The 23,537-nt window shown below is 38.7% G+C and overlaps 1 protein-coding gene across 1 annotated transcript in view; it reads right to left on the reverse strand.

Annotated features, from left to right (window-relative positions):
- Positions 1-17,114, reverse strand: part of BBOX1 (gamma-butyrobetaine hydroxylase 1) — a 55,788-nt gene extending 38,674 nt beyond the window's left edge. Inside the window, exons 1-3 of the mRNA XM_029957269.1 lie at positions 17,049-17,114; positions 10,001-10,255; positions 8,668-8,782 (exon numbers count right to left, since the gene is read on the reverse strand). Coding sequence (XP_029813129.1) covers positions 8,668-8,782; positions 10,001-10,255; positions 17,049-17,078 — 400 coding nt within the window. The 5' untranslated portion in view covers positions 17,079-17,114. The remainder of the gene's footprint in view (positions 1-8,667; positions 8,783-10,000; positions 10,256-17,048) is intronic.
- Positions 17,115-23,537: the final 6,423 nt, after the last annotated feature.

The following is a 23,537-nucleotide window of genomic DNA, read 5'->3' on the forward strand; positions in this document are numbered from 1 at the left end:
ATTTATGAAACTAAGTGAAGTTCACACAGCAGAGTCAAAGCCAGCTCTGCTCCAAAGCCAGTCTCATTACACAACACAGTGTTCTTTCACAGATGAAGCGCTTTCTTGACATAGCACATTTCCTTTTCTTTCCTAACAAATCGTAACAGAACTGTTTTTGAAAAATATGTATGCTTCTATTGTTATGTTACAGCCTTGCATTTTAGTATTACTGGTGAAATTAAGTTTTTTTTTCTGGGCTTTCTTTCTTTAAAAAAATTTTTTTTAATGTTTTACTATTCATTTTTGAGATAGTGAGAGAGTGAGAGAGAGAGAGAGAGAGAGAGAGAGAGAGAGAGAGTGGGTGAAGGGCAGAGAGGGAGACACAGAATCCAAAGCAGCTTCAGGCTCGGGGCTCAAACTCACAAGCTGTGAGATTATGACCTGAGCCAAAGTCAGATGCCTAACCAACTGAGCTACCCAGGCACCCCTGGGCTTTCTTCATTATCTGTAGTTTGTAATTTGGCTTAGGGATAATAGAAACATAAGAATTGCTGACAGAGGGCTTCACTGGGATGGGAAGTGTAGAATGCATGGGTGAAGTCTGTCCAGACTGGAAGAATGGAATAAGTCATCCAGGAAACATTCAGGGCTTGGACAAAAGTAGGGATCTACATAGATGTGGAGGGGGCACCAGATTGTGGGGTGATTGGAAAGCTCCACTGAAGGCTTAAGAGTTTATCATGCTTCAGTGGGACATCGGAGTAAGGGGGAAGGGAGACGAAGGTGGGCATCAGGAGATCACTTTGCAGGACAGTGCAAGGTGGGTGTGGCCAGAGGCCATGTTGCTTCAGTAAGCAGGCCATGAGATGCTATAAGCCTCCAACTAAGCTGTTGGCAAGAGGGACAACCTGTATAATTCTTTCTCTTGGAACCTGCTGAATATCAGTCTTCTCTGGGCAAGTGGGCAATGTGCATAGAAACCTGACAGCCAGTGGGAGGAAAGGAGAAAGACTTTCAATAATAGAATTCTTCATTTTTCTCTTTTTCTTTCTCTTTGTAAATCAATATACTGTTCAATATGGTTGAGCCCCTCTCAGGGATGTTCTCTAGTTATTTACAGCTGCTTTTGAGAGAAGCATGTGAAGATGAGGTGATGTGAAGATGAAGTGAGTTTATATGTAATGTGCAACGTTGTTTTTCATCCAACCTTGTGCTACTTAAGACAGTTAAGTAAGTGTTATTTCTTTTTTTTTTCCTTTTTTCTTTTTGAGAGACAGAGAGAGGTAGCTCGAGCAGAGGAGGGTCAGAGAGAGAGGGAGACACAGTATCCGCCGAAGCAGGCTCCAGGCTCTGAGCTAGCTGTCAGCACAGAGCCTGGTGTGGGGCTCGAACCCACAAACCGTGAGAACATGACTTGAGCTGAAATTGGACGCTTAACTGACTGAGCCACGCAGGCACCCCAAAGTAGGTACTATTTCTATCTACAGATGAAGATTTGGGGTATGAAAAGTAAGTGGCTCAAAATCACAGACCTAACAAGGCCTAGGGTCAAGAGCACTCATATTTATTGCTATGTTGCTCTTTTGATTAAGAACTAAGTTGCAGATTGAGAAAATACAAAATTTTGAGAAAAATAATGTTAGAGAATCCATCGAATGCAGTAGAACTTAAAAATTATTTTTTAATTTACTAAGTTAGAAATTAGGCAAATCAATAGAATGTATAAATAACAACATCATTTTTTAAAATCTTTTTTTCTATAGGAATAGGAAAATTGAAAAAACTTTAATCGATTTTTTTCCATTGACACATTTGAAAGTGTGGGATTGGAATTTCAAGGAAGAAATTTTTTGCGTGTGGTATTTAATTTCTCAAAATATTTATTTAATTCTGAATGTTAGGTGATTGCTTTCATATTAATTTTTAATAGAGAAATTAAATATAATTTAATAGATTTTTAATTTAATGCTATTTCAAGGAAGAAATATAAGTATAATGAAGTTATCCATTATACCAAAACAAATATTGTATGTTTCAATGTTCTACCATCTTGAAGAAGCAAAGTGGAACCAGAAGTGAGAAGTAATAATTTTTAATCAGTTGCCTTCTCTCTTTTTTTTTTTTTTTTGGACTGGTGAATCTCCTGATGTGTAGGCACTAGCAAAAAGGATATGTTAAACATATAATTTACGTGTAGGTTTAGTAAAAACGAACCTGGTATATAAAGCTATCCGATTTCACTTCTTGAAATTGTCACCATTTGGAATTTTCTAAATTTACAAATTCAAAATTTGCAGTCCAACTGCCATATGTCATAAAATCCATTCCTGGGCTGTAAGAAAAACCAAGCCTCATTTGTGAGAAACTGAAGCTTTTCACGCATTGAAGAAAGCCCACTCTACTTTTACTCTCTTAAAAAAAAAAAAAGAAATAAAATTACTTTACTGTAACAACAGAAAATTCCTTTTCTGAGAGTAAAAAAACTTTAATATGTTTTCCTTAATTTTGGATGTGGTGAGGAGACTGAGAAAATATGAAAAGAAAGTAGACTGTAATCACTGTTACTTAAGATGCATTTGCTTTAGGCTCTCAAAAATTATCCTCAGACTTTTGCAAGGCTTTGAAAGACACCAGCTTTTCAAGGTCTTGCTTAGCATTAACATTCGTTGATGCAAGGAGGCTTCATTTTACGAAGTTGTTAACTAACTAAAAAATGATTTTTTAAAAAAAGACTACAATTAGTGTTTATTATCTAAGAATTTTTAAAAGTCATAAAAGAACATATAGGCTTTTAAAAAATTCTGTATCATATCCACTTGTGAAATAGACTTATCTTGAATATTTATCTCAGAGTATGGGATTATGTGTTTTCTTCCTGCAGGTATGGATGGAGAGAAGAAAAGGCGAAAGGAAGAGGACCCTACTTAGGTTTAGAAGTGAAAACCAACAGTAGGCAGACAGCTGTAGGAGCAATGTCCAGACCAGTGGGACCTGCTGCTTCTAGGGCACCACCAGGCTCTTCTGAAGCCGGAGGCTTCTATCTTGGGGCTTGCTGACAGAGCAAGGACAGTTCCATCCCGTGTAGGGACTCTAGACTCTTCAGACATGATGGCCAGGTTTATCAGGCAGAATGCAGAAATTGAGCAGGATAATGAATGATATGTATGTAAAAAATAAGACACATTGGAAGACATCAATGTGGCACAGAGGAAAAATGAAGCTAAATACACATTCATAGACTCAAAGGCATTCAAGACACCTGTACTCATTTCATCAAAATCCCAAAGACATTTCTCTGAAAGTCAGTAGGTCCATGTCACATAGGATAGGCAGAACAGAATAGACACTCTTCTTAAACACAAAGACTTTGAGCTAGTGTCCCACCTGTGGGTGAGAGTGTGAGCCTGGGTGATGGCAGGAAGGGAATGTCGACTAGGTCTTTCTTAGGGAAGGAAAGGCATTTGGGCACCTGACGTGATGGCCTGATTGTTCTTATGCAGCTGTTTTAACAGAGCTGTTCCAAAGCCCTAATGACCTGGCTGGCAGCCCTGATACGGTGGAGGCATGCTAAGGCAGCCTGAAAAACACAAGCTCCCAGTCCTTTATCTAATTACCAAGTAATAAATGAAGCAAAGAGCCTCACTCTATCCCTGACTTGCACTGCAGACTCCTACATGTGGCTTCAGGAATGGCCTAAGTATGTTGCAAGGTTTAGGGACAGGGGTGAATTGTCAGTGGGGAGTTAGACATACCTATTGTGTTCCTTACTTGCTAATTAAAAAAGTAGTGATCTTTGCTTTTTTGGACAAATCTTGGTAAAAATAGCCTCTGACCAGACCTACTTTGTTCTTTGCATCATAATAAAAAATCTTCATCTTCGAGGAAACACCTGGCCTTCTGCAAAAAAGGGGAGCTCTGCTTTTTTTTTTTCTGCCATGTGAAAGGCACAGAGATTTTAGAGGTTCCTGATAGTGATATGAGAGTTTTGACTCCCTTTTGTGGCATGTTCCTTTTGAAACCAAGGAGGGGCTGATGGTGGGTAGCTATGGACTGATTAAAGGGACAGATACACAATTGCTCTGCTATGTTGAATTGAGGGGGAGTGTTCTTTTCTCATTGTGCCATGCACTCAGTCCCTGGGCTGCTGAGAAAAGTGAGCAGCCTATTTCCATGGGAAAAAGCTTTTCTTTAAATTATAATCCTCTAAACCTCAATTTGAAATAACAAATATTATTAAAGTCAGAGAGTAATGTGCAAATGTTTCAGTACCAATTCAAAGAGATAGGAAAATAAGCATTCATTCTGACACTGAATGTTAATAAAAAGAACAAATATTTAGGTTCATACATGTAAGATCATACTATAAATTGATTTTTCCCATTTTAGTCTTATCAATTATATTTTGGGAATTTTGCATCCCAATGTTAAACACAAAAATTAGTGTATAATCATTTCTTTTTCTTATGATTATTTATTTTTGAGAGACAGAGAGAGAAAGGGTGGAAGCCGGGGGGGAGGGCGGGCAGAGAGAGAGGGAGACACAGCTGAAGCAGTCTCCGAGCTCTGAGCTGTCAGCACAGAGCCCAATGCAGGGGTCAGACTCATGAACTGTGAGATCATGACCTGAGCTAAAGTTGGATGCTTACCAACTGAGCCAGCCTGGCTCCCCCAATGTCTAATCATTTCAATGTGTGTGACATGGAAACTAAAATACAATTACTTCTCTTTTTAAGTTTATTTATTCATTTTGAGAAAGTGAGCACATGCTCTTGTGCATGAGCTGGGGAGGGATAGAGAGAGAGAGAGAGAGAGAGAGAGAGAGAGAGAGAATCTCAAACAAACTTAATAGTGTCTGAGAAGGGCCTGATGCAGGGCTCGATCTCATGAACTGTAGGATCATGACCTGAACCAAAATCAAGAGTGAGATGCTTAACCAACAAAGCCATTCCAGTGCCCTTAAAATACAATTACCTTGATAAAAACCTTCATATTTCCAATGTTTTATTAAAGTTTTCCATTTTCATTCATTTATTTGGAAACATTTACATACTAGGCTTCAACAGTCAGCTTTTGGGGCACCTGGGTGGCTCAGTCGGTTAAGCGTCCGGCTACGGCTCAGGTCATGATCTCACAGTTTCTGGGTTTGAGCCCGGCGTCGGGCTCTGTGCTGACAGCTAGCTCAGAGCCTGGAGCTTGCTTTGGATGCTGTATCTCCCTCTCACTCTCACCCTCCCCTCCTCGCACTGTCTCTCTCTGTCTCTCAAAAAAAAAAAAAATTAAAAAAAAAAGTCAGCTTTTACATTGGTGGAGAATTGAGAACAAGGTCAACAACCTCTAATCCTAAAGGTCAATATATCTTTCTCCTGAATACAAAATCTTCCCCATCATCTCTGCTACTTCCCTAGGCTAACTTCTCAGCGTTTTTTGTAGGACTATTTCTAGATGATGCTATTGCAACCCTGCTCCCTGTCACTCCCCATGCCAGTCTACCCAATACAGATGACCATGACCAATAATTTCCGATATCTTTTGTAAGATAAATACAAACCAAGAACCAAAGGGGCTACTGGGAAAAGGGAGAATGAAATCACAGAAAGAGGAAGATAAGAAGATAACCACAAGCTTTACAAGCATTTGAAAATTATATACATTTGGTCAAAATCAGAATAATAATACTCTGAAGATGTCAAATGCATTGGAAAGAAAATAAAACAACCTTCTTAAAGTTATAAAGATATTGAACTCACTTCTCTAGCCGTATAGGAAGAAAATCAACCTGAGAAATGAATGGAAGGGTACACTTGATTTCTATGTTGTGAAAATGTCTTTGCTGGAGAGTTTTGGACTGAACTCCTTCAGGGCCCCGAAGCCATTTCATGGTTAGGCCCCTTCCCTCTTCCCTGTGGCCTTAATGATGTTAACTTCACCAATATTAAACTAACTGGTGTTTATGAGGCTTACCCTGTTATTTTATGCTTCTGTGATTTTCTACATGCCCTTTCCTCTGTCAGGAATTTCCTTACTGTCTCTGCCTGACAAACTGATTCTTCAAAATCCAGCTCACATATTCTGGCTTCGAGGATTATGTTTTTGTCTCTTCAGATTCCTTCCTCTGTGTTATGATTAACCTTCTTTGTATGCTTTCTTGCACTTAAAATAATGTATTACACTTATTTGTTTTCATGGTGAGGGCCCCCCTTCCTAAAGATGATAAATCATCGAGGATAGAATCAGTGCCTTTTTTTAAATTAAACTTGGTATTTCCTTATGGAGTTTTCGGCACAAAACAGAGATCAATATATGTGCAACTGGATTGACATTTATGAGGGAATCACTATCACCCACGTCTTCCTTCCAGCTGCGGCTGTCCACTGACAAGAGTTTTTTCTGGCCGATCATCATGTCTTTTCATTTTCAAGTTTGACAGCTAATGTCAAGGGAAGATCAAGGAAAAGTGGTTTGCATCTTAATGCCAGATTTTAAAAGTCTTTTCTCACTGTAAGGAAAGAGCAGAAGAGGTAACATTGCCACTGAGGCCAAAAAGCAAAGTCCTTGCACAAGTTTAACTGAGTTTATTTACATGTCCTGGAGTATAAATGTTTGAAAATAAATGATGGCAATTCAATAAGGTGTCAAATTCTACAGGCATCGAGCCATAGAAGCCATACTCCAAAAATGGCCCACTGCTTTCTCCTTTACCCCACCAGCTGCACAACTTGGGGATATATTTTTAAAATCTGATCTTGTTTTAAACCATTAAAGTATTTTCCAGTGTCTAAATAGCAGCCAATTCTCCTTATATTATTTATGACTGCCGCTGTCAGTGTGACTGGATTTTTCCACGACTTAACCGAGTGTAGTATCGTTTCCACCTTGCTACTGCCTTATGGAACTGAGAAATGTAAGCTATAAAACTGCATTCATCAAGAAATATTAATGGAGGAGTGTGGCTTTATCTATTTACAATGCTTAAAAGCCTAAGCCGTAATAATAAAAAGTTGGCTTTTATTCCCTGAAATAATCAAAAGAAGAACTTGAAGGAAATGAAAGCAAAATCCAACAGGATTACAAAATTAGGGCAGAGTTAAGGAAAAATATTTTGAGTACCAGAAGAAATCTAAAATAAATAAAAAATAATAATACATTTGTGAAACTATTTGACCCAGACAATAGCCACTTGGTTATGTAACGGAGACTCCTTGAAGTCTCCGTACAATACACTCGCTGGGGAAAATGCAGGATAAACATCTTTTTCTTGATACCCATCTGGATTCCACCAGCTAGCTGGGCTAGAAAGAAAAGAACATGGATTCCTGGTAGTTTAGACAGAAAGCACCAGAGCAAAACCTTGTCAGTCGTCTGAATGATGAGACTAAGGACTTGGAGGAACCTAGTTCTCGACAGCATCAGCCTGTGCCTGAATACGAAGGGGACAATATCATGCCCTAATTTTTTTTAAGTTTATTTATTTATTTGAGAGAGAAAGACACAGTGTGAGTGGGGGAGGGACAGAAAGAGAGACAGACAGAGAGACAGAGACAGACAGAGAGAGGGAGAGAATCCTAAGCAGCTTCATGCTGCCAGCACAGAGCCTGATGCAAGACTTGAACTCAAAAAACCATGAGATCATGACCTGAGCAGAAATCAAGAGTTGGATGCTTAATCGACTGAGCCATCCAGGCGCCCTCATGTCCTATCAATAACGATAGGACAAGGTGAAGCTGTGTGGTTCAAGCTAATTAATTAGTAACATCTTCATACTCAATAAGCTGTTGTAAATCTTGCATTTAAAACCACTTATTGTACATGTTTGGGAATTTCAGATCTGAAAGGAGTAAGGTGAAATATCTATCTTGGTGTTACAGATTTCAACAGAGTCAATCCAATATATCTGTTAATGGTAGAAAAGAAAGTTCAGGGAGACTTACCTTGTTAGTGTATTTGTAGAAGTCAAGTTCCAGTAAATACATAAGAATCATATTTTTAGAATCTGCCTTTGAATCACATAGTCTTATGATACAAATCTTCAAAATATACAGAAAGCAAACAATTAACTTCCTACCTGTATTAAGTATTTCTTTTAGTCTGTCTCTCAGCTCAAGAATAAAGCCTTTCCCCCCCCGAATCCAACTAGTGCAGGTCTTCTGAACATTTTTGTGGTCACAGATTCTCTTGAGACCCATTAAGCTCTCCCTACACAGATTTGCTGTGCACATGCATGCACACACTCACACGCATGCTCCCATGCATACTAAAGGTCATGCATGTAATTTCATGGGGCTTGGGGATCACATACTTTTATATGTGGATACCAGGTTATGAATTCCTGCTGTGTTGGTTTTGTGTTGTTCCGGCTTTAGATAAAATTATGAAGGGCAAGTATGCCTCTGGATCATCCGCTCCTCTGCCACGGACACTCAGGGTGTGTCTGGTGCTCCAGGTTTCACATTGGACGCCGAGGGTACCAGTTTGCTGCACTTTGCCTTTTCCTGTCTCTTTTGAATGTCTAGAACTCCTCTATATTTTCTTTCATCTCTACCCAAACGATCTGTGTTGGTAAACCATTAAGCATCCTGCATAAATTACAAGAAGGTTGTAACCAACGCACAAGAGTTTATATTTGCTTCTGAGCAAATGTCTTCCCATAAGAGTTTTAAAAGACATTGAAGACCATGGCAAGGTTACCTGGCAAAAATAATTCTCTTCGGAGTTTTTCTCTGGCCTGTTGTGAAAAGCATCTTTTCTTCAGCCAGTCAGCTTCAAATTCACTGTAATGTTCATTTGGCCACGTGATATAAACCTTATAACACAGAAAGCAGATATCACCTACATTTATTTATGCTTCTATGTATTTTTGTTCATTATTGCTCTGTTTTTGAATGTTAATTTAATAAGCAGGGATTCAACTAGCTCTTACTTTTTAAAATTTATTTTTTATTTTTACTTATGTACTCATGTACTCACACACATAGGATACCCTTTTGGAAGACGAGAGAACCGAAAGCCGAGGGGATACATCTGAGGTCCGAGACCCCTTAAATATCACAGAAGAAGTAAAATCTGGCTCGGTCTGAAATTCTTGTTCTGTATCTCCTAAACCTGTTGTTTCCAAACTTTCTGTGATGACTTAAAGTCAGCTATCACTGAATTTAATATTCCTCCCAAGAGTATCAGAACTAGGAGATGATGAGGAGGAGGCAGGTCATAAGAGTAAACGACAACAGCACTGAGTGCATCCTGTGTAACGAACATTTCAGGTGTTAGTCCTCTAGTCCTCATACAAATCTAGAGGAAAGGTATTACTCTTATTCACATTTTCAAGTGAGGAGTGTCAGAGTCACACAGCTAGCAAGCGGTGAACCCTGGGAGTAAAGTCCTTCAGTTCAGATGAAGAAAAGAGAGGGAAGACCCATGACTTGCTGTCACACTTGCTTTTCTGAGAACTATCCTAGTCAATTTGGAAGAGGAAGAACACAGGCTGGTGGCCACATTTACTTTGTGGTTTTGAGAGCTTTGTTTTCCGGAGTTCTAGAACAAACCTTGCGTATCGACTCACTCATTTGATTAAAAATACAGTAGTCAAGTTTTTCAGTGCTCACTGCATGCTGGACACTATATTAAGCATTTCTACCTATATTACCTCACTGAATCCTCACATCATCCCTATAAAACAAGTTCTGTTAGTATCCCTATTTTACAGATGACTAAACAGAGTCCCAGAAACATTCTTGTTATTATAAAAATAGTTTGATTGTGTCTGCAGGGCTGTCACTCACTGAAGGAATAATGAGCAATACTGTAAGTTTTATTAAAAATATTAGTAGTAATAAACCAACAACAATAACAGAAGCTTCCATTTACTGAGCATGCCTACTTTGAATCAAGCGTGACACAAACATGGCCCTCTGTGTAGTTACAGATATGATCAGATGAAAATTAATTCATTATGAAAGTTATTGGAGACTAGCCCCTTCACAGAACTTGGGAGATAAAGGAGAGACAAATCAGAGATAAATACCTTTTCTCTGTCAAACGTCAAGCCTTTAATACTAATGTTCACATCAAGAGCTTCGATGAGAAGTTTCCGTGCTTTTGCGGAATCCAGGTAGCAATCGGGACACTGGCAGTTGTCTCTCAGCCACACAGCGGGGTAGAGAGACTCTGCACCGTCATGCCAGACGACGTGCATCAACTGAGCTCCCTCCACCGCTTCTGCCTTTTGGATGGGACAGTGCATGCTTCTGGGTCCTCGCAGGGAAATCCGGTCAGCTACCTGGTGGGACAAATCTGTGTTAAAAGGAATCTCAGGCAGATCAAGTCCGAACTTGTCTTCTCAGAGTGTGAACAATTCAAGTGGACTCTGGCTCCTGCTGCTCAGTCAGCTGCCAGAGTCTTCGGTTTGACTGATCAACGCGGGGACTTTGTTCTGCTGAGACTATTTCATACGCTGTAAACAGAAACACAGTGACTAAAAGTAAATAAGATAAACGTGCCGAATCAGCGTCCAGAAGAAAAGAATTCCTTGTTCCTTCCAGAAATTTTAGATAATAATTTCAGAACCAATGACACAGGCACTTTGATAATTATGTTTTCATAAAAGCTCTGAAAAAAATTTTAAAAGAGAAAAATGGTCCACAAATTTGAAATGTAACTATTCATACCTGTGCTATTTTAACTGACATCCAATTGCACATGCCTTTCAGAAAAAAATGTTTTTATGACACTAAATTAGGAAACTCTATCTACTGAGGGAAATGTTAATGCAATTTATTGATTTTAACAGGTACTATAATCTGGTACATTGTGCCATTTCTATCCTATCACTTACTTTTTTACTTATACAATTCATTTTCTTTTCTTATGTTTTTTAAAATTTATTTTTGACAGACAGCACTAGCAGAGGAGGGAGGGTCAGAGAGAGAGACACACAGAATCTGAAGCAGGCTCCAGGCTGTGAGCTAGTTGTCAGCACAGAACCCAACACGGGGCTTGAACCCACAACCGTGAGATCATGACCTGAGTCGAAGCCGGACACAACGAACTGAGCCACCCAGTCACCTCTACAATTCATTTTTTATGTACAGTATAAAAGTTCCCAGTCTCTGTAGTCTCCCCACTCTCATCTTGCTTGATTTGTTCTCTGAGATTTTCTATTTTAATATAGTGTGCCTCGATATTTTGGTTCATTTAATCTAAACCTTTGCTGAGTACTTTTATAAACCTTCACTTTACGTAGGAATACATGACATTTTTTAGTAAGAAACACCCCAAATTTGAGGACATGAAGTATGTATAGGAAAAGAAAAGAAGTGAAAGGTCAGGCACAAGGTATTATGGGCTGAGTACATCACAGTTGATTATGATTCCATTAATGACTACATATTCAGCTTTCAGAAATTGTGTCAGTGTTTTGAATCTCACTTTCTTCATACATTATTTTCCAGGACTCTAAACTTATTTGGAAGAAATACAAGTTACATGGACAATGGATAATTTATATGGAAGAAGTAGACCTTCTTAACTTGTTCCATATAATGATTAGCCCATCATTAATAGAAGGTGACATGTGATGATAGAAAGAGGACTTTATGGTTTTGGGACGATGGGGAGGCGCACACACACACACACACACATACACATACACACATACACATACACACAAACACAGAGTGACTGTGCAACAATTCCCTTCTAAGTACCAGGCACTGCAGTAGGCACTGGAGGGTTCAATGGCAAGCGGAATAAAATACCAAATACAGAAAATAGCTCTCTTTATTCATCCTTATATATAAAGTTAAACTTATCATTCAAATAATACTAAGTATCTTGTTGTTAAAAACTTTTATTATTTATTTATATATTTATTTATTTATTTATTTATTTATTTATTGTGTGTAAGAGAGAGAGACCATGAGTGGGGGAGAATGGCAAGGGGGGAGAGAGAGAGAGAGAGAGAGAGAGAGAGAGAGAAGGAAGGAGGGAAGGAGGGAGGGAGGGAGAGAGTCTCTTAAGCAGGCTCCACGCTCAACACAACCCTGATGCAGGGCTTGACCTTACAAGAGTGAGATCATGACCTGAGCCAAAACCAAGAGTTGAACGTTTAACAGACTAAGCCACCCAGACACTCCATATAAACATCTCTTTGTGTCTGATAAGGTGTATCAAAAGTTCAATGATCACCATGAAGGTTCAGATTTCAAGAAAAAGTGAGATGATTATGAAAATAAACAAGAAAATAAGGCTTGGTCCAAATGGCACTAAGAGTTACCTGAGAGGCTACAGGACACCTCTGTAGAGAGGATATCTATTTGAGGAAGTCTTACGGGTTGTGATCATTGGTTCTGAATGAATACGAATTCCTTGGTCCTATAGATACCCATATGGAGATGTGGCTATGTTTACCAAAAATGTGGTAATACCAAGCCTTCTTCTCATTACAAGGCTATGTTTTTTTTCAATGGGTGGCAAACAGAAGAGAGATAGAGAAGGCTCTGGTTTCATAGCAAATAAATATCAATAAGGATGATGGAACATCCACAGGTAAAACAGAAACAGGAAAAAACACATACATGTATCCTAGTTTGTTTACCTTGTTATTTATTCTTTTTGGTACTTAACCTGATCTATTTATAAACTAGTGGGTTATTCGCTTGCTAAAATTACTTACCAAGAATCAAAGGCAAAATATACCTTAAAATATCAACACACACACAATAAACATACGTAGCTTTCAAGCTCATCCTCTTTATACTGAGAACATAGCTGCCTTTAAAATACATTTTTCATATTGGTCGTGGCCTGATTTTTCAGAACAGTATAGGATGTATTTATCCCACTGTAATAGTTCTTCAATTATAATGGACCATAATCAGGTGTCTCCATCTCTTCTCTTCTCTAAATCTACTCTACTTTTCAGCCTATTCTTTATAATATGTGATCTCTAGATTCTGTGCTTTTCAGGGTGCATGGTCACTTTCCAGTTTACAAATGTCTTTCAAAATGGTGGGACTTGGAATTATACAATATAATACAGATGTGATATTTCTAGTATAAAAAGAAGAAAAATTAATACCTTAGTCAAGAAAGAAGATGGTTTATTTTTCATTTTTTCTTTGCCTTGAGAGATTGGAAGAATAGTGGTAATTGTTTATGGGATCTTATAAAAGAAGAACTAGTTTGGTTGTACAATAAGTATATTGATTTTAATTATATTGACAGTAAGATTATAATACTAGTAATACTTTACATATACCAAATGCCTTCTTCATGCCACTCATATTTGAAGTGCTTCACATACAATGACTCATTGAATCTTCATTACAACCCAATGAAAAATGGACTGCAATTTTCTGAATGAGCCACAGAAAAAAGAGCTTAGAGGATATCAGCATACCAATGATAGTCGAACCCATCTTAAGTTCTCCAAGGGAGTAAGACAAGAAAAAAATAAATTCTTTTCATTTATCTTTATCATCAACATTTCATGTATGTTGGTATATACTTTAGACCCAACTCATTTCCCAAAATATGTTCATTAATGAGTTTGAAAATGTTGTGGTTCAAAGGTTTTTTTTTTATAAAACCAGAATTGATACATTGATTCTTAATGGATACATTGTTTGAAGGGCACATTTTCCACCATAATAAACATTGTCCCTGTGTTTAAAGATGGTACTGTGCCCATATCCCACACCTATAGACATCGTACCAGCAAACACTAATTACATTCCAACCTGCCATTTTAAGCTTTCCACCCCTCTCTTTTTTCTCTCCTTCTTCAACCTAACGCATTTGAACTGGAGAGGAAAAAGCACACATCGAGATACAGGGGAACCTGACTCTTTCCCCCAGACTGCTTGGCCAAAGGGATATCCTGAGGAAGGTTATTTTAAGAGAGGAGGCGTCATCAGGACCATGGGCTGACGGGAGTTTCCCAAGGCACATGGGAGAGTGGAAGAACTGGAAAAACTTGGGTGTTGCCAAATGAAGTTAAATTGTTTGGGTATCTATGAAGGAACTTGTCAGGTCATTTCTACTCTTCACTGTCCCTTTCTCAGTTTATGACACATGTGAATTGTAATCTAAACAAAAGCAGGGAGAAATGGAAAAATGGTTTCCCTCTTTAACTTATCTTGGTTTATTTCAAGCTCTATTGAGGCAAATGCAATGAACATTCAAAAAGAAAGAAAAATCAATGATCATCAGTATTTAAAGGCAAATTCTTTCTGCAAGTTTATAGGTTTGTACATAAGTGTGATTTTTTGAAATCTGTTTCTCCAGTTAGCCCACTGGACCTGTTAAAATTGAGCCCTTTTGAAGCATCATGGACATGTAGTTATTTGATAAACCATCGTATTTCTCTGAAGGACAAAAAAAAGGAAAAAGTAGATATCCCTAGTCATATAGCTATAGATACAGATATTCTCTTTGCTAAATTCATGAATATATACTAAAGTCAGGAATATACATTTTGCTGAATTAAGGAGCACTTATAAAACAAAAATGTTTATTTGTTTTAGCACTTAATCATTATTGGGCTTCTCCTTATTCACAATTATAATTTGGTTTTGGTGGGAAGAAGCAGATTTGCTTGTCCTGAAAAGCAGATTTTAAGTCAGGGGGATTCCAGTCTGAAAGAATAGATTTGTTTTAATTTAATCCAATCACGTGTGTGTGTGTGTGTGTGTGTGTGTGTGTGTGTGTGTGTGTTCCTTTCTAACTGACTCACCATATTTTTCCCCTTCAGAATTATAGAAGTTTATTTGGGACTCCTGTTTGGCACAACTAAACTGTCTGTTTTAGAAATTATCCTACTTCAGTGATGGGTGTGGTTTTTGTCTTTTTAAAAATTTTATAAATTCAAGTTTTGTCAGCTCATTTTCTCTAGCACTGTTTGGAAATGAGAAAGTAGCTCTCAAGGTTATTTTATGCATTGATCTTGGAAATAAAGAACCAAGAACTAGAACTCTCAGGGCCTGAAAGAAACAACTTGTGATATCACTGGGCTCAGTGCCCTCATCTGAGAAGCAAAGACAATTGAAGCTCAGATACTGGGTGTGATTTGTCCAAGCTCACAATGCTGGTTGGTGGGAGAGTTTGCTCCAAACTTAGGTTTGCCAGTTCACTGTGCACATATAAACATTTTCTAGTTCTAATAAAAGACAGTGCAAAAATTCCTCAAACACTAATTACAGCTACCTTGAATCACAAGTTTTGGATAGAATTCTTAGAAGGTGTAGAACCTTCATAGTTACTCTACATAAAATTTAAATTGATAGAAATTAATATGTCTGGGAAGGTTGATTCATCTGTTAGATTACTCACCCCGAAAATAAATAATTTTTGACTGTTTTTCAAAATAGAAGGAAAGAATAGAGTGGGCTCATGTTATCAAATGTCAGTATCTGTTAATTTCCATCTTCTCTTCTTGAGGTAAGTCGTCAGACCTGCTATCAGATAACAGGATTCCCTTTTGTATTTGACCTTCTGCTTCTAGGTGGTAAGACTGGAAAATAATCAGAATGCAAGAAACATCCAAATTGTATGACACACAGAGAGAGTTTGTGTGCGTGTGTGTTGCATGCATAAAACTATTTAGCACATATTATGTTATGGCCCCTCTGCCGATGCTTTCAATTACATTAACTTTATTTAATCCTTATTTAATTCATGAAACTATGACTCTGGCACTATCACTTCTATTTTACAGGCGACCTTGAGCCTGGACACATGAAGTAACTGACTTTAAAGCAGAGGAAGTAGTAATGTGACCACTACTCAGTACTACATCATGGAGAATCTGTGGCTGAATAATTTTCCAGGCAACACTTTTAAGTTACAAAAATGTACTATTAAAATAGTAGCGAAACCTCCAGGTTGTTGGTTATTAGTTGACCTCATCATCCGACATTTCATCATTGCAAGAAGAGGACAGAAAGTTTTCCAGACATTACACCATTAAGCTTAGAAAGTATTACTCTTCTTTTATATATCAACCTTTAAATCATAAAACTCAACTCATTTCCACTTGATAAGTTAGAGGTTGACCAGACTGTGAGTGTTTCAATGTCTGAACTTTAGTATCATTTGAATACAAGCCCACTCTACTCATTCCACTCCCTACCTAAGGGCCTTCAACTTAGAGGCTGTTGTTTTTTATTTGTTTTTAACTTGATTTAGTAAGTGGCTGAGCTATTTAATAATTCATGAATAGACTCCTGTGACTAATGAATTCTATAAAGCCATTAGAAAAAACAGTCCCCATTCCTTTAAGTTGGTTTACCATGCTGCCTGCTATCTTGTTTAAAGTATCAAATTTTGTGTAAACACTTCCTTCCTAAGTTATAAAAAGGAAAAAAATTATAAAAAGTTTCATTCTGGTAACATTACCACATTCAGATTGAAACTCCTATATCAACGTATTTGTTTGCTGATGTAATGTATTTTATTGGGTCTAAATTTTATGACAGTGAAATCTTTGGACCAGAACATATATTCATTATGAGAAGTCTTATGTTGTATAATAAAAACAATTCAAGATACCTGTCATATCTCTTCTTGAACTACATTCAAAAGCAAAACTATTCAAACACACACAAAGTTCAATCTTAATTGATCAGTAGTCTAGAAAGGCATGTTACATTCCACGTTTTGGATGTCACAAAGGGTCAAGGTATATAATATGCAGCCCATTTCTTTGGGCTGGGTTGTGGATTAGTCAGTGAATATTTCCAAATCCAGCCAGAAGCCTCCCTTTCCCACCACCCTGTCTGTTTTTTAGACAGAATGCTCTCTGTCCCCTCTGTATGCTTTCTGGATCAGCTCAGAGACTGTAAAGTAACTTGACTACTAGATGAAGCCAAACATAATTGGGAAAGGAAAGCTGCCAAGAAGCAATCGGATCTACTGCATTCCAAAACCAAGCCTATTCCAAATGCCCGATGGACCATCCCTATCGCAGCCCACATGATTGAGAGACCCATGTGTCTGGATTTCCAATTGGCTGCTCCCCCCCACCCCCCAGATCTGAAGCTCTTCAAATAAGGCAAAGATGAGCTCAGTCATACCTGTTCTAGATGTGCTAGGCGCAAAACCATGCGAACTTTACCGAGGAAAGGAAAGGTCAGCTTTGATCCTCAACGTCCTTTGGGGGAGGGAGCCTCCTGGTAACCAGCAGATCCCAGATTGATCTGCTCGCCGTTTCTCTAAGTCTAACATCTGATATAGTGCTACTACTTGGGAGCCTTTCTTTCTGCTCCTGGCAGCTCCACAGAAGCCCTGCCCCCCACACAGCTGGGGTTTGCAAATGAGGAAGGATGTCCCAATCCGAAGGTGTAGCAACTCCTGTAGGGAGCTTGGGAGCAGAGAGAGAGAGAGAAAGACACACACACACAGAAGGGAAGGAGGGAAGGAAGAAAGGAAGGAAGGAGGGAAGGAAAGGGAAGGGGAAGACGAAGGGAAAAGGAAGAAAAGGAAAGGAAAGAGCTTTTTTGGCCTAGAGGAGAAGCAGTTAGAAGGAGAAGATACTTGAACACCTAATAGTTCCTGAAACCACAAAACCCCCAGACTCAGTGCAAAGCACTGCTTTGGTTTAGAGTCTTTCCTGATAGAAAGAAGAGCAGTTCTCACCTCACTAGTCTCCTGACTCTGAGCCAGCGGCTGCAACCAAAGCAAGTGAGGGAGACATTGGTCTCATCTGCTCACAGTGACAGCTCTTTTACTGTCAAAGTCACTTGGAGAAAAGACATGGAGATGCACATTTTACAGGGAGGAGCTACCAGCTCCCACCTCAGCAGAGGTGAGGTGGTATCTACTTGCTCATAGAATATTCCATTTGAGCCTCTTTGAAGACAACTTGACTATTTCAGGGACTGGGTCCCTGTGGTGGGTCCCCTTAAGCCTGACGCCCTCCTTCCCCTGCAGCTTTGTCTGAAAGGAGCAGGAGTTGCCAGGGACCATGGGGCTTTTCTGAAGGCACCTGGTTACCCAGTGACTTGACTCACAATTACACAGGCCTGAGGGCAACAAAAGGGAAAGGCCCGGGGTGAGCAGTGTGCCAGGGACCCACAGCCTGGCTGCCAGGCATTCAGACGGAGAGTGCCCAGTGCAGGGGGAGGGCTCATGGACGAGTCTCAAGTCCTAGATCCTAATGGGGAAAAGAGTCCATTAGAAGAAAGTCTACAGATGACAACTGAAATCCAAGGCAGAAACACCTGAGCGCTCTGCCTTCCTCCCACAAAAGCACCCTTCCCCGAAGACACAGAAGCAGCCTCAGCCTGCAACTTGTTCCTTCTTGCCTGAAGGGCTCTCACACTTGTGAGACAGACAGGCACAAACAAAAGAGCTAACCATGGAGAGAGAAAATGCAGCCCAACTCTCCCATGGCCTCTGCTGTGGTTTCTTGCCCAGGACAACCGCCCCTTCCAGAACTGCAGCGTCCCCTTCCTTAGTGACGCCCTGTCGGCGACTTTCACAGTAAGATTTCAACGGTGTCTCTTCGTTTGTTGTCCCCTCTTCCATCTTCCTTCTTCCTTTCCCCCACGTCCCCAGGTCAAATTACTGACACCCAGCGTCCAGTGAAAACAACAGCAGGTTTTTTTCCCAAGTGTGGGAGGAGGATATGTGCACAGGTTGCCAGCATTTTAAACCCACAGTAACTGAGGTTATGTGTATGCCAGAAGCAATCAGTTGATTATGTTTTAAACACTCAGATGACATCATAGAAATACATTCAACTAATTTCTATTTCACAATTTGTGCTTTCATAACCATCACTGGAGTAAATTAGGTAAATTCTCTTCCAGATTTAAGAAAGTTGTTGGAAGGGGCCCCTGGGTGGCTCAGTCAGTTAAGCATCTGACTTAGGCGCAGGTCTTGATCTCACAGTTTGTGAGTTTGAGCCCCGCGTTGGGCTCTGTGCTGACAGCTCAGAGCCTGGAGCCTGCTTCAGATTCTGTGTCTCCCTCTCTCTCTCTCTGACCCTCCCCACTCATGCCCTGTATCTCTTTCTCTCTCTCTCTTTCTCTAATATAATTAAAAATTTAAGAAAACGAACGTTGTTGGAAAAAATGTGTCGCATCTACATGGCTTCTTATAGAAGAGTAAAACAAAACAAAACAACAAAAACCTATCAATAGCCCAAGTTTTGTTTTGTTTTATTTTATTTTACTTATTTTGAGAGAGACAGAGATCGCATGAGCAGGTGAAGGGTGGAGAGAGAGAATCCCAAACAGGCTCTGTGCTGCTAGAACAAAGCAGACGTGAGGCTTGGACTTAAAACAGTGAGATCATGACCTGAGCTGAAATCAAGGATTGGAAAATTGGATCCTCAACCATCCAGGTGATCCAATAGTTCAAATTTTAAATCTTGCACATAAGGGATTAATTCCCACATTGAAAACAAACAACAAATCCTACCCTTGACTATGAGAAACCGCTTTAAGATTAAAAAAATACAAACATTTCTCAGAGGATTCTCTCCTATCTGTGTTAACCCTTCCTAGCCTTCAGCTTGGTTTCACATTTGGCTGCTTACTGTACTATCCCAGAAGTAGCCAACCATAGCAATATTCTGGATTTCAGATGGAGAAAATGAGACCGCGGAGGTTCATGAGTTATAGAAGGTGACCAAATGTGCAAGAGACAGCATTGGTACCAGAGTCAGAAAGGTAGACACTTTACCCATATGTTTCTTTTTTTTCAGATTTAGGAAAAACTTATTTTTAAAATTAATTCCATGCTAATATAGCTAATTGAACTTATGTATAGCCAATGCATTACACATTAGAAACACACTGAAATAGAAGATAAGCACACATGAACAAAAGTGACTCTGGATTTCTTGAACACCTTCTTCAAGATTGCTCCAACAGAAAGATGGGAGAAGACTGAAAAAGATCTGACTCAGAGGTTTGACGGTGGGTAGTGTTTCCAGAGGAGGAAGTCTGGTGACTTCAGTGGAAGCATACTTTACATTGTATCATATTTAACACACGGTGATGCTCAGGGAGTTGTCTTGGGCTTAAGAAGATCTTCTAGATGGCAGGACTAGTTAGCTTCAGTGAAATCTAGTACCTCTGGGAAAATTCTGCTGTTTACAAATTTCCTGTTTTGAAGAAGAAAAAAACAGTAATATAGCAGTGTTCTTTTTGTTTAAATTTTAGTAATTTTCTGGAGGTTTAAAAAGTACAAGATGTGTTTTAATGATATTGAAAAGACTGTACTTTACATTTAATTTTATATGAAGGAAACCAAAATGGCTGATAATCCCATTGCCCTCACATAATTAAGAAAAATCTAGAAAGATGAAATGAAAAGTAAGCCTTCTTCTTTTGAATTCCTTTCCCCAAATGTAATTCCCATTTAATTTTTTTTTTGGCCTATACCAAAATATTTACTATACAGTTGTGTAACCCAATGGTGGACTGGTGAATACCAAACAGCCAGTTCTCAGTGCCCACATATTCCTAATCCTCAGATGAATAATGGAAGTGTTTATCATCCATAGAGATGGTCCCATGAGCAAGGAGGGAGCCCAGTTTAGCAATTGCAAAAGGATTCATCCAGGTAGGTAGAAGCGAGGTTTGCACTGAGTGGGAAGCCATCCTCAATTTCTCCAATAACAAACACTGTGATGACAAATAAATATTAGTAATCATTTTGCTAACTAAAGTAAATAGCTAGGCTCTGAGTTTTTAGTCATTCAGTTTCTAAGAACTTAGTAATTTCTGAGTAAATAACAAGCTGTCAATAAATGGTAAATATTAATATATTTTTTTTTACTTGGACTAAAGAAAAGGGTGGTAATATAGCCAATTTGATATTGGAGATAAGTTGTTTTAAATAATTAAATGATTATATTTCCTCTTAGTGGAACATGAACCCCATGAGGGTTTTGGACTTCTGTGTTCGGTACGACTCTTAGAACAGGCAATAGTGCAGTGTGTTTTAGGGGGCTGTACTCTGGCCCTCCTTCATCAGTACCACTCCCCGTGCATGATCCATCTGTGAAACCAAGGACATACCCAGAGCCCTCCATCCTAGATAACGCTCTGCAAGTTCGGGGCCCTGAAATTTCACATCTCCAAAGATTGTGCCCGCATCTAGAATCTGTGAGTCTTCTCTTCTATTTCTCCAGGCCACTGAGGTGGCACTGTGGCCTTGGTGTGTGCATACTCAGACATATGCAATGAGCCAGGAGCAGCTGTGTAGATGTGTATGGGATATAGAGAGATAGAGTGTTCATACAGTCTTCCTCCCTGTGCAGGATAAAGCTTGGGGTAAGATGAGACGTGGAGAGGTCTGTGGCTCTAGAGTCTAGGGACCGGCCTTCCCTCCCTTCCCAAATTCTGGTACAGAACAAAGCATCTGGGAATTCTATTTTTGTTGTTGTTATTTCAAAATTTTATTTAAATTATAGTTAACATACAGTGCAAGATGGCAACAAGAACTCTAAATTCAAGCTTGGACTTCTATGTTATTATGAAGATATATTTTGAAGATATGTATTTTTCAAGGTTGGCCGATGGAACAGTTAAGTTGTTCAAAGTGATGGTGTGCTGGTAAGTTCTTAACAAGATGCCTTCTGAAAACAACCACCACCACCACCCAATTTGTAGCATTTGCCATTTGTTGTGGTGTATATATCCTCCCGTCATGGCCAATGTCAATGTGCAACATCTCATAGATGCAACATTGCTGCATGTGAATTTGGGAAGAGATGCACACAGTTGGCTCTTCTGAGCCAATAGCAGCTGAATCCAGAACATCATTTTCAATATTTAGGGGCTTCAATGTATATACTGTCACCTTTAGCCCTCCAAATGTTAATGACGCAACCTAGTACACAAAAAAGTGCTGGCATGTAGTCGACCTATTGAATAAAAAGCCCTATTAGTTGTGTGACTTTGGGTAAGCCATTAATCTATATAATAATTTAATATTAAAATAATTTATACTGTACAGAGTTCTTGACCAAATTATACAGCTCATGTAAAAGTATCTGACATAGTTCTTGGCACCTTATACACAATCAATAAATGTTGTTGAAAAAATGAATAATTGTCATTCAATAAATTTTAATATCTTTTTTCTTATCACATTTGGGAAAAATTCAATTTTTTTAAGTTTAAGTTACTCTTAGGTGTTTGTAATTTTCTGCAGTTGTCTCTTGGTCAAGACAAATGCCCATTTCTTTTAGGGTTTTTCTTGGAGAACCCTTTGAGATAGACATCTCATTTTATACAGTTCCCAAGGGACTGCTCACACAATGTTACTCATTTTAGCAAGTTTGGTAAAATTCCATTTGGCTACAAGTCTGTTATCTGAGCCTAGGGGAGAAAGACTGTGTTTTCTTATGCTCTAACTTTGTTCTCAGCTGTACTTTGTATCCTGGGATAGTGGAGAGAAAAAAATGGCTTTGAATTAATTTAAGATTTAGTCATTGCATATGTTACCCCCAGTGAGGGATATATTGAGTTTTCAAGGTGAACACATGAGAAATAAGTATAAAGGATTCAGCAGTGGTATTCTCCTTCTCACCTGCTTGGTTAATTGAATGAAGCTTAAAGATGAATGATAATTTCTACTTGAGAAAGTTGTCACCTATGAACATACACCATTGGTTGGTAATTGATACACTTAGTATAAGCATTGTTTCTTTTCAGTAATCCTTAAATAGCAGGTATCTTATTTCTTATGAGGATGTTTTCTTTCTCCTAAAATAGGTCAGCGTTGCTACCAATGTGCTCAATGAGCCATTTCTCCCCCTTGTCCACATTTTTTAGCAGTTAGAGATTTTTTTTCTCTTCACAGTGCCACAAATAGTTTTTCATGTTGCCTACAAATTCTTACAAAAAAGTTGCTTAGCTGAACTGTTTCTATAATCTCAAGGTTTTGGAAAGAAATCTCTTTTAAATACAGAAAAGATCTTTTCTGGGTATCTTCCTTTATACTACTAAAAACCAGTTCTTTCTCCAAAATATTTTCAAAAAGGTGTATTCTATAATCAGATCACAACAGAGCATCTGTTAGGCTGTTAATGAAAAACAGATTCATCGATATAAACATCAACTTAAAGGCAGAGCTCAGGAAAATCATCAGTATACCTAGAGTATAATTAACCATTTAGAAGAATCTTAGACATATTCTCACCTAACAATCTTATTTTCTAGATAGTTAGTCTGAAACATTTCTAAGCTAAAAAAAATAACAACTCAGATTTCATCAGGGGACACTTTAGAGATTTTCACTTCTATATTAGTGAGAATAGGTTGGGTTATCATGCATAAATTTCAGCAAAACCTTGGTAGCTTAAGACAACTGAGGAAGGGGTATTTCTTACACACATGACATGTCCATCATAGAGATGTGCTCCATGAACTCAAGGATCAAGATTGATGAGGTTCTGAAACATCACCAGATGCTGTGGCAGAGGGACATTAAGAATGGCTAATCCTGCCTAGAATTTAAAGACTCCCACCTGGGAATGTTACCTATCAGTCCACCCATTTCATCAGTTAAGCAAGTCATTAGTCATGTATCCCTTCAAGGATATG

The sequence above is a fragment of the Suricata suricatta genome, chromosome 11, assembly GCF_006229205.1.
Source record: "Suricata suricatta isolate VVHF042 chromosome 11, meerkat_22Aug2017_6uvM2_HiC, whole genome shotgun sequence".
In the NCBI taxonomy this organism is placed as follows: domain Eukaryota; kingdom Metazoa; phylum Chordata; class Mammalia; order Carnivora; family Herpestidae; genus Suricata; species Suricata suricatta.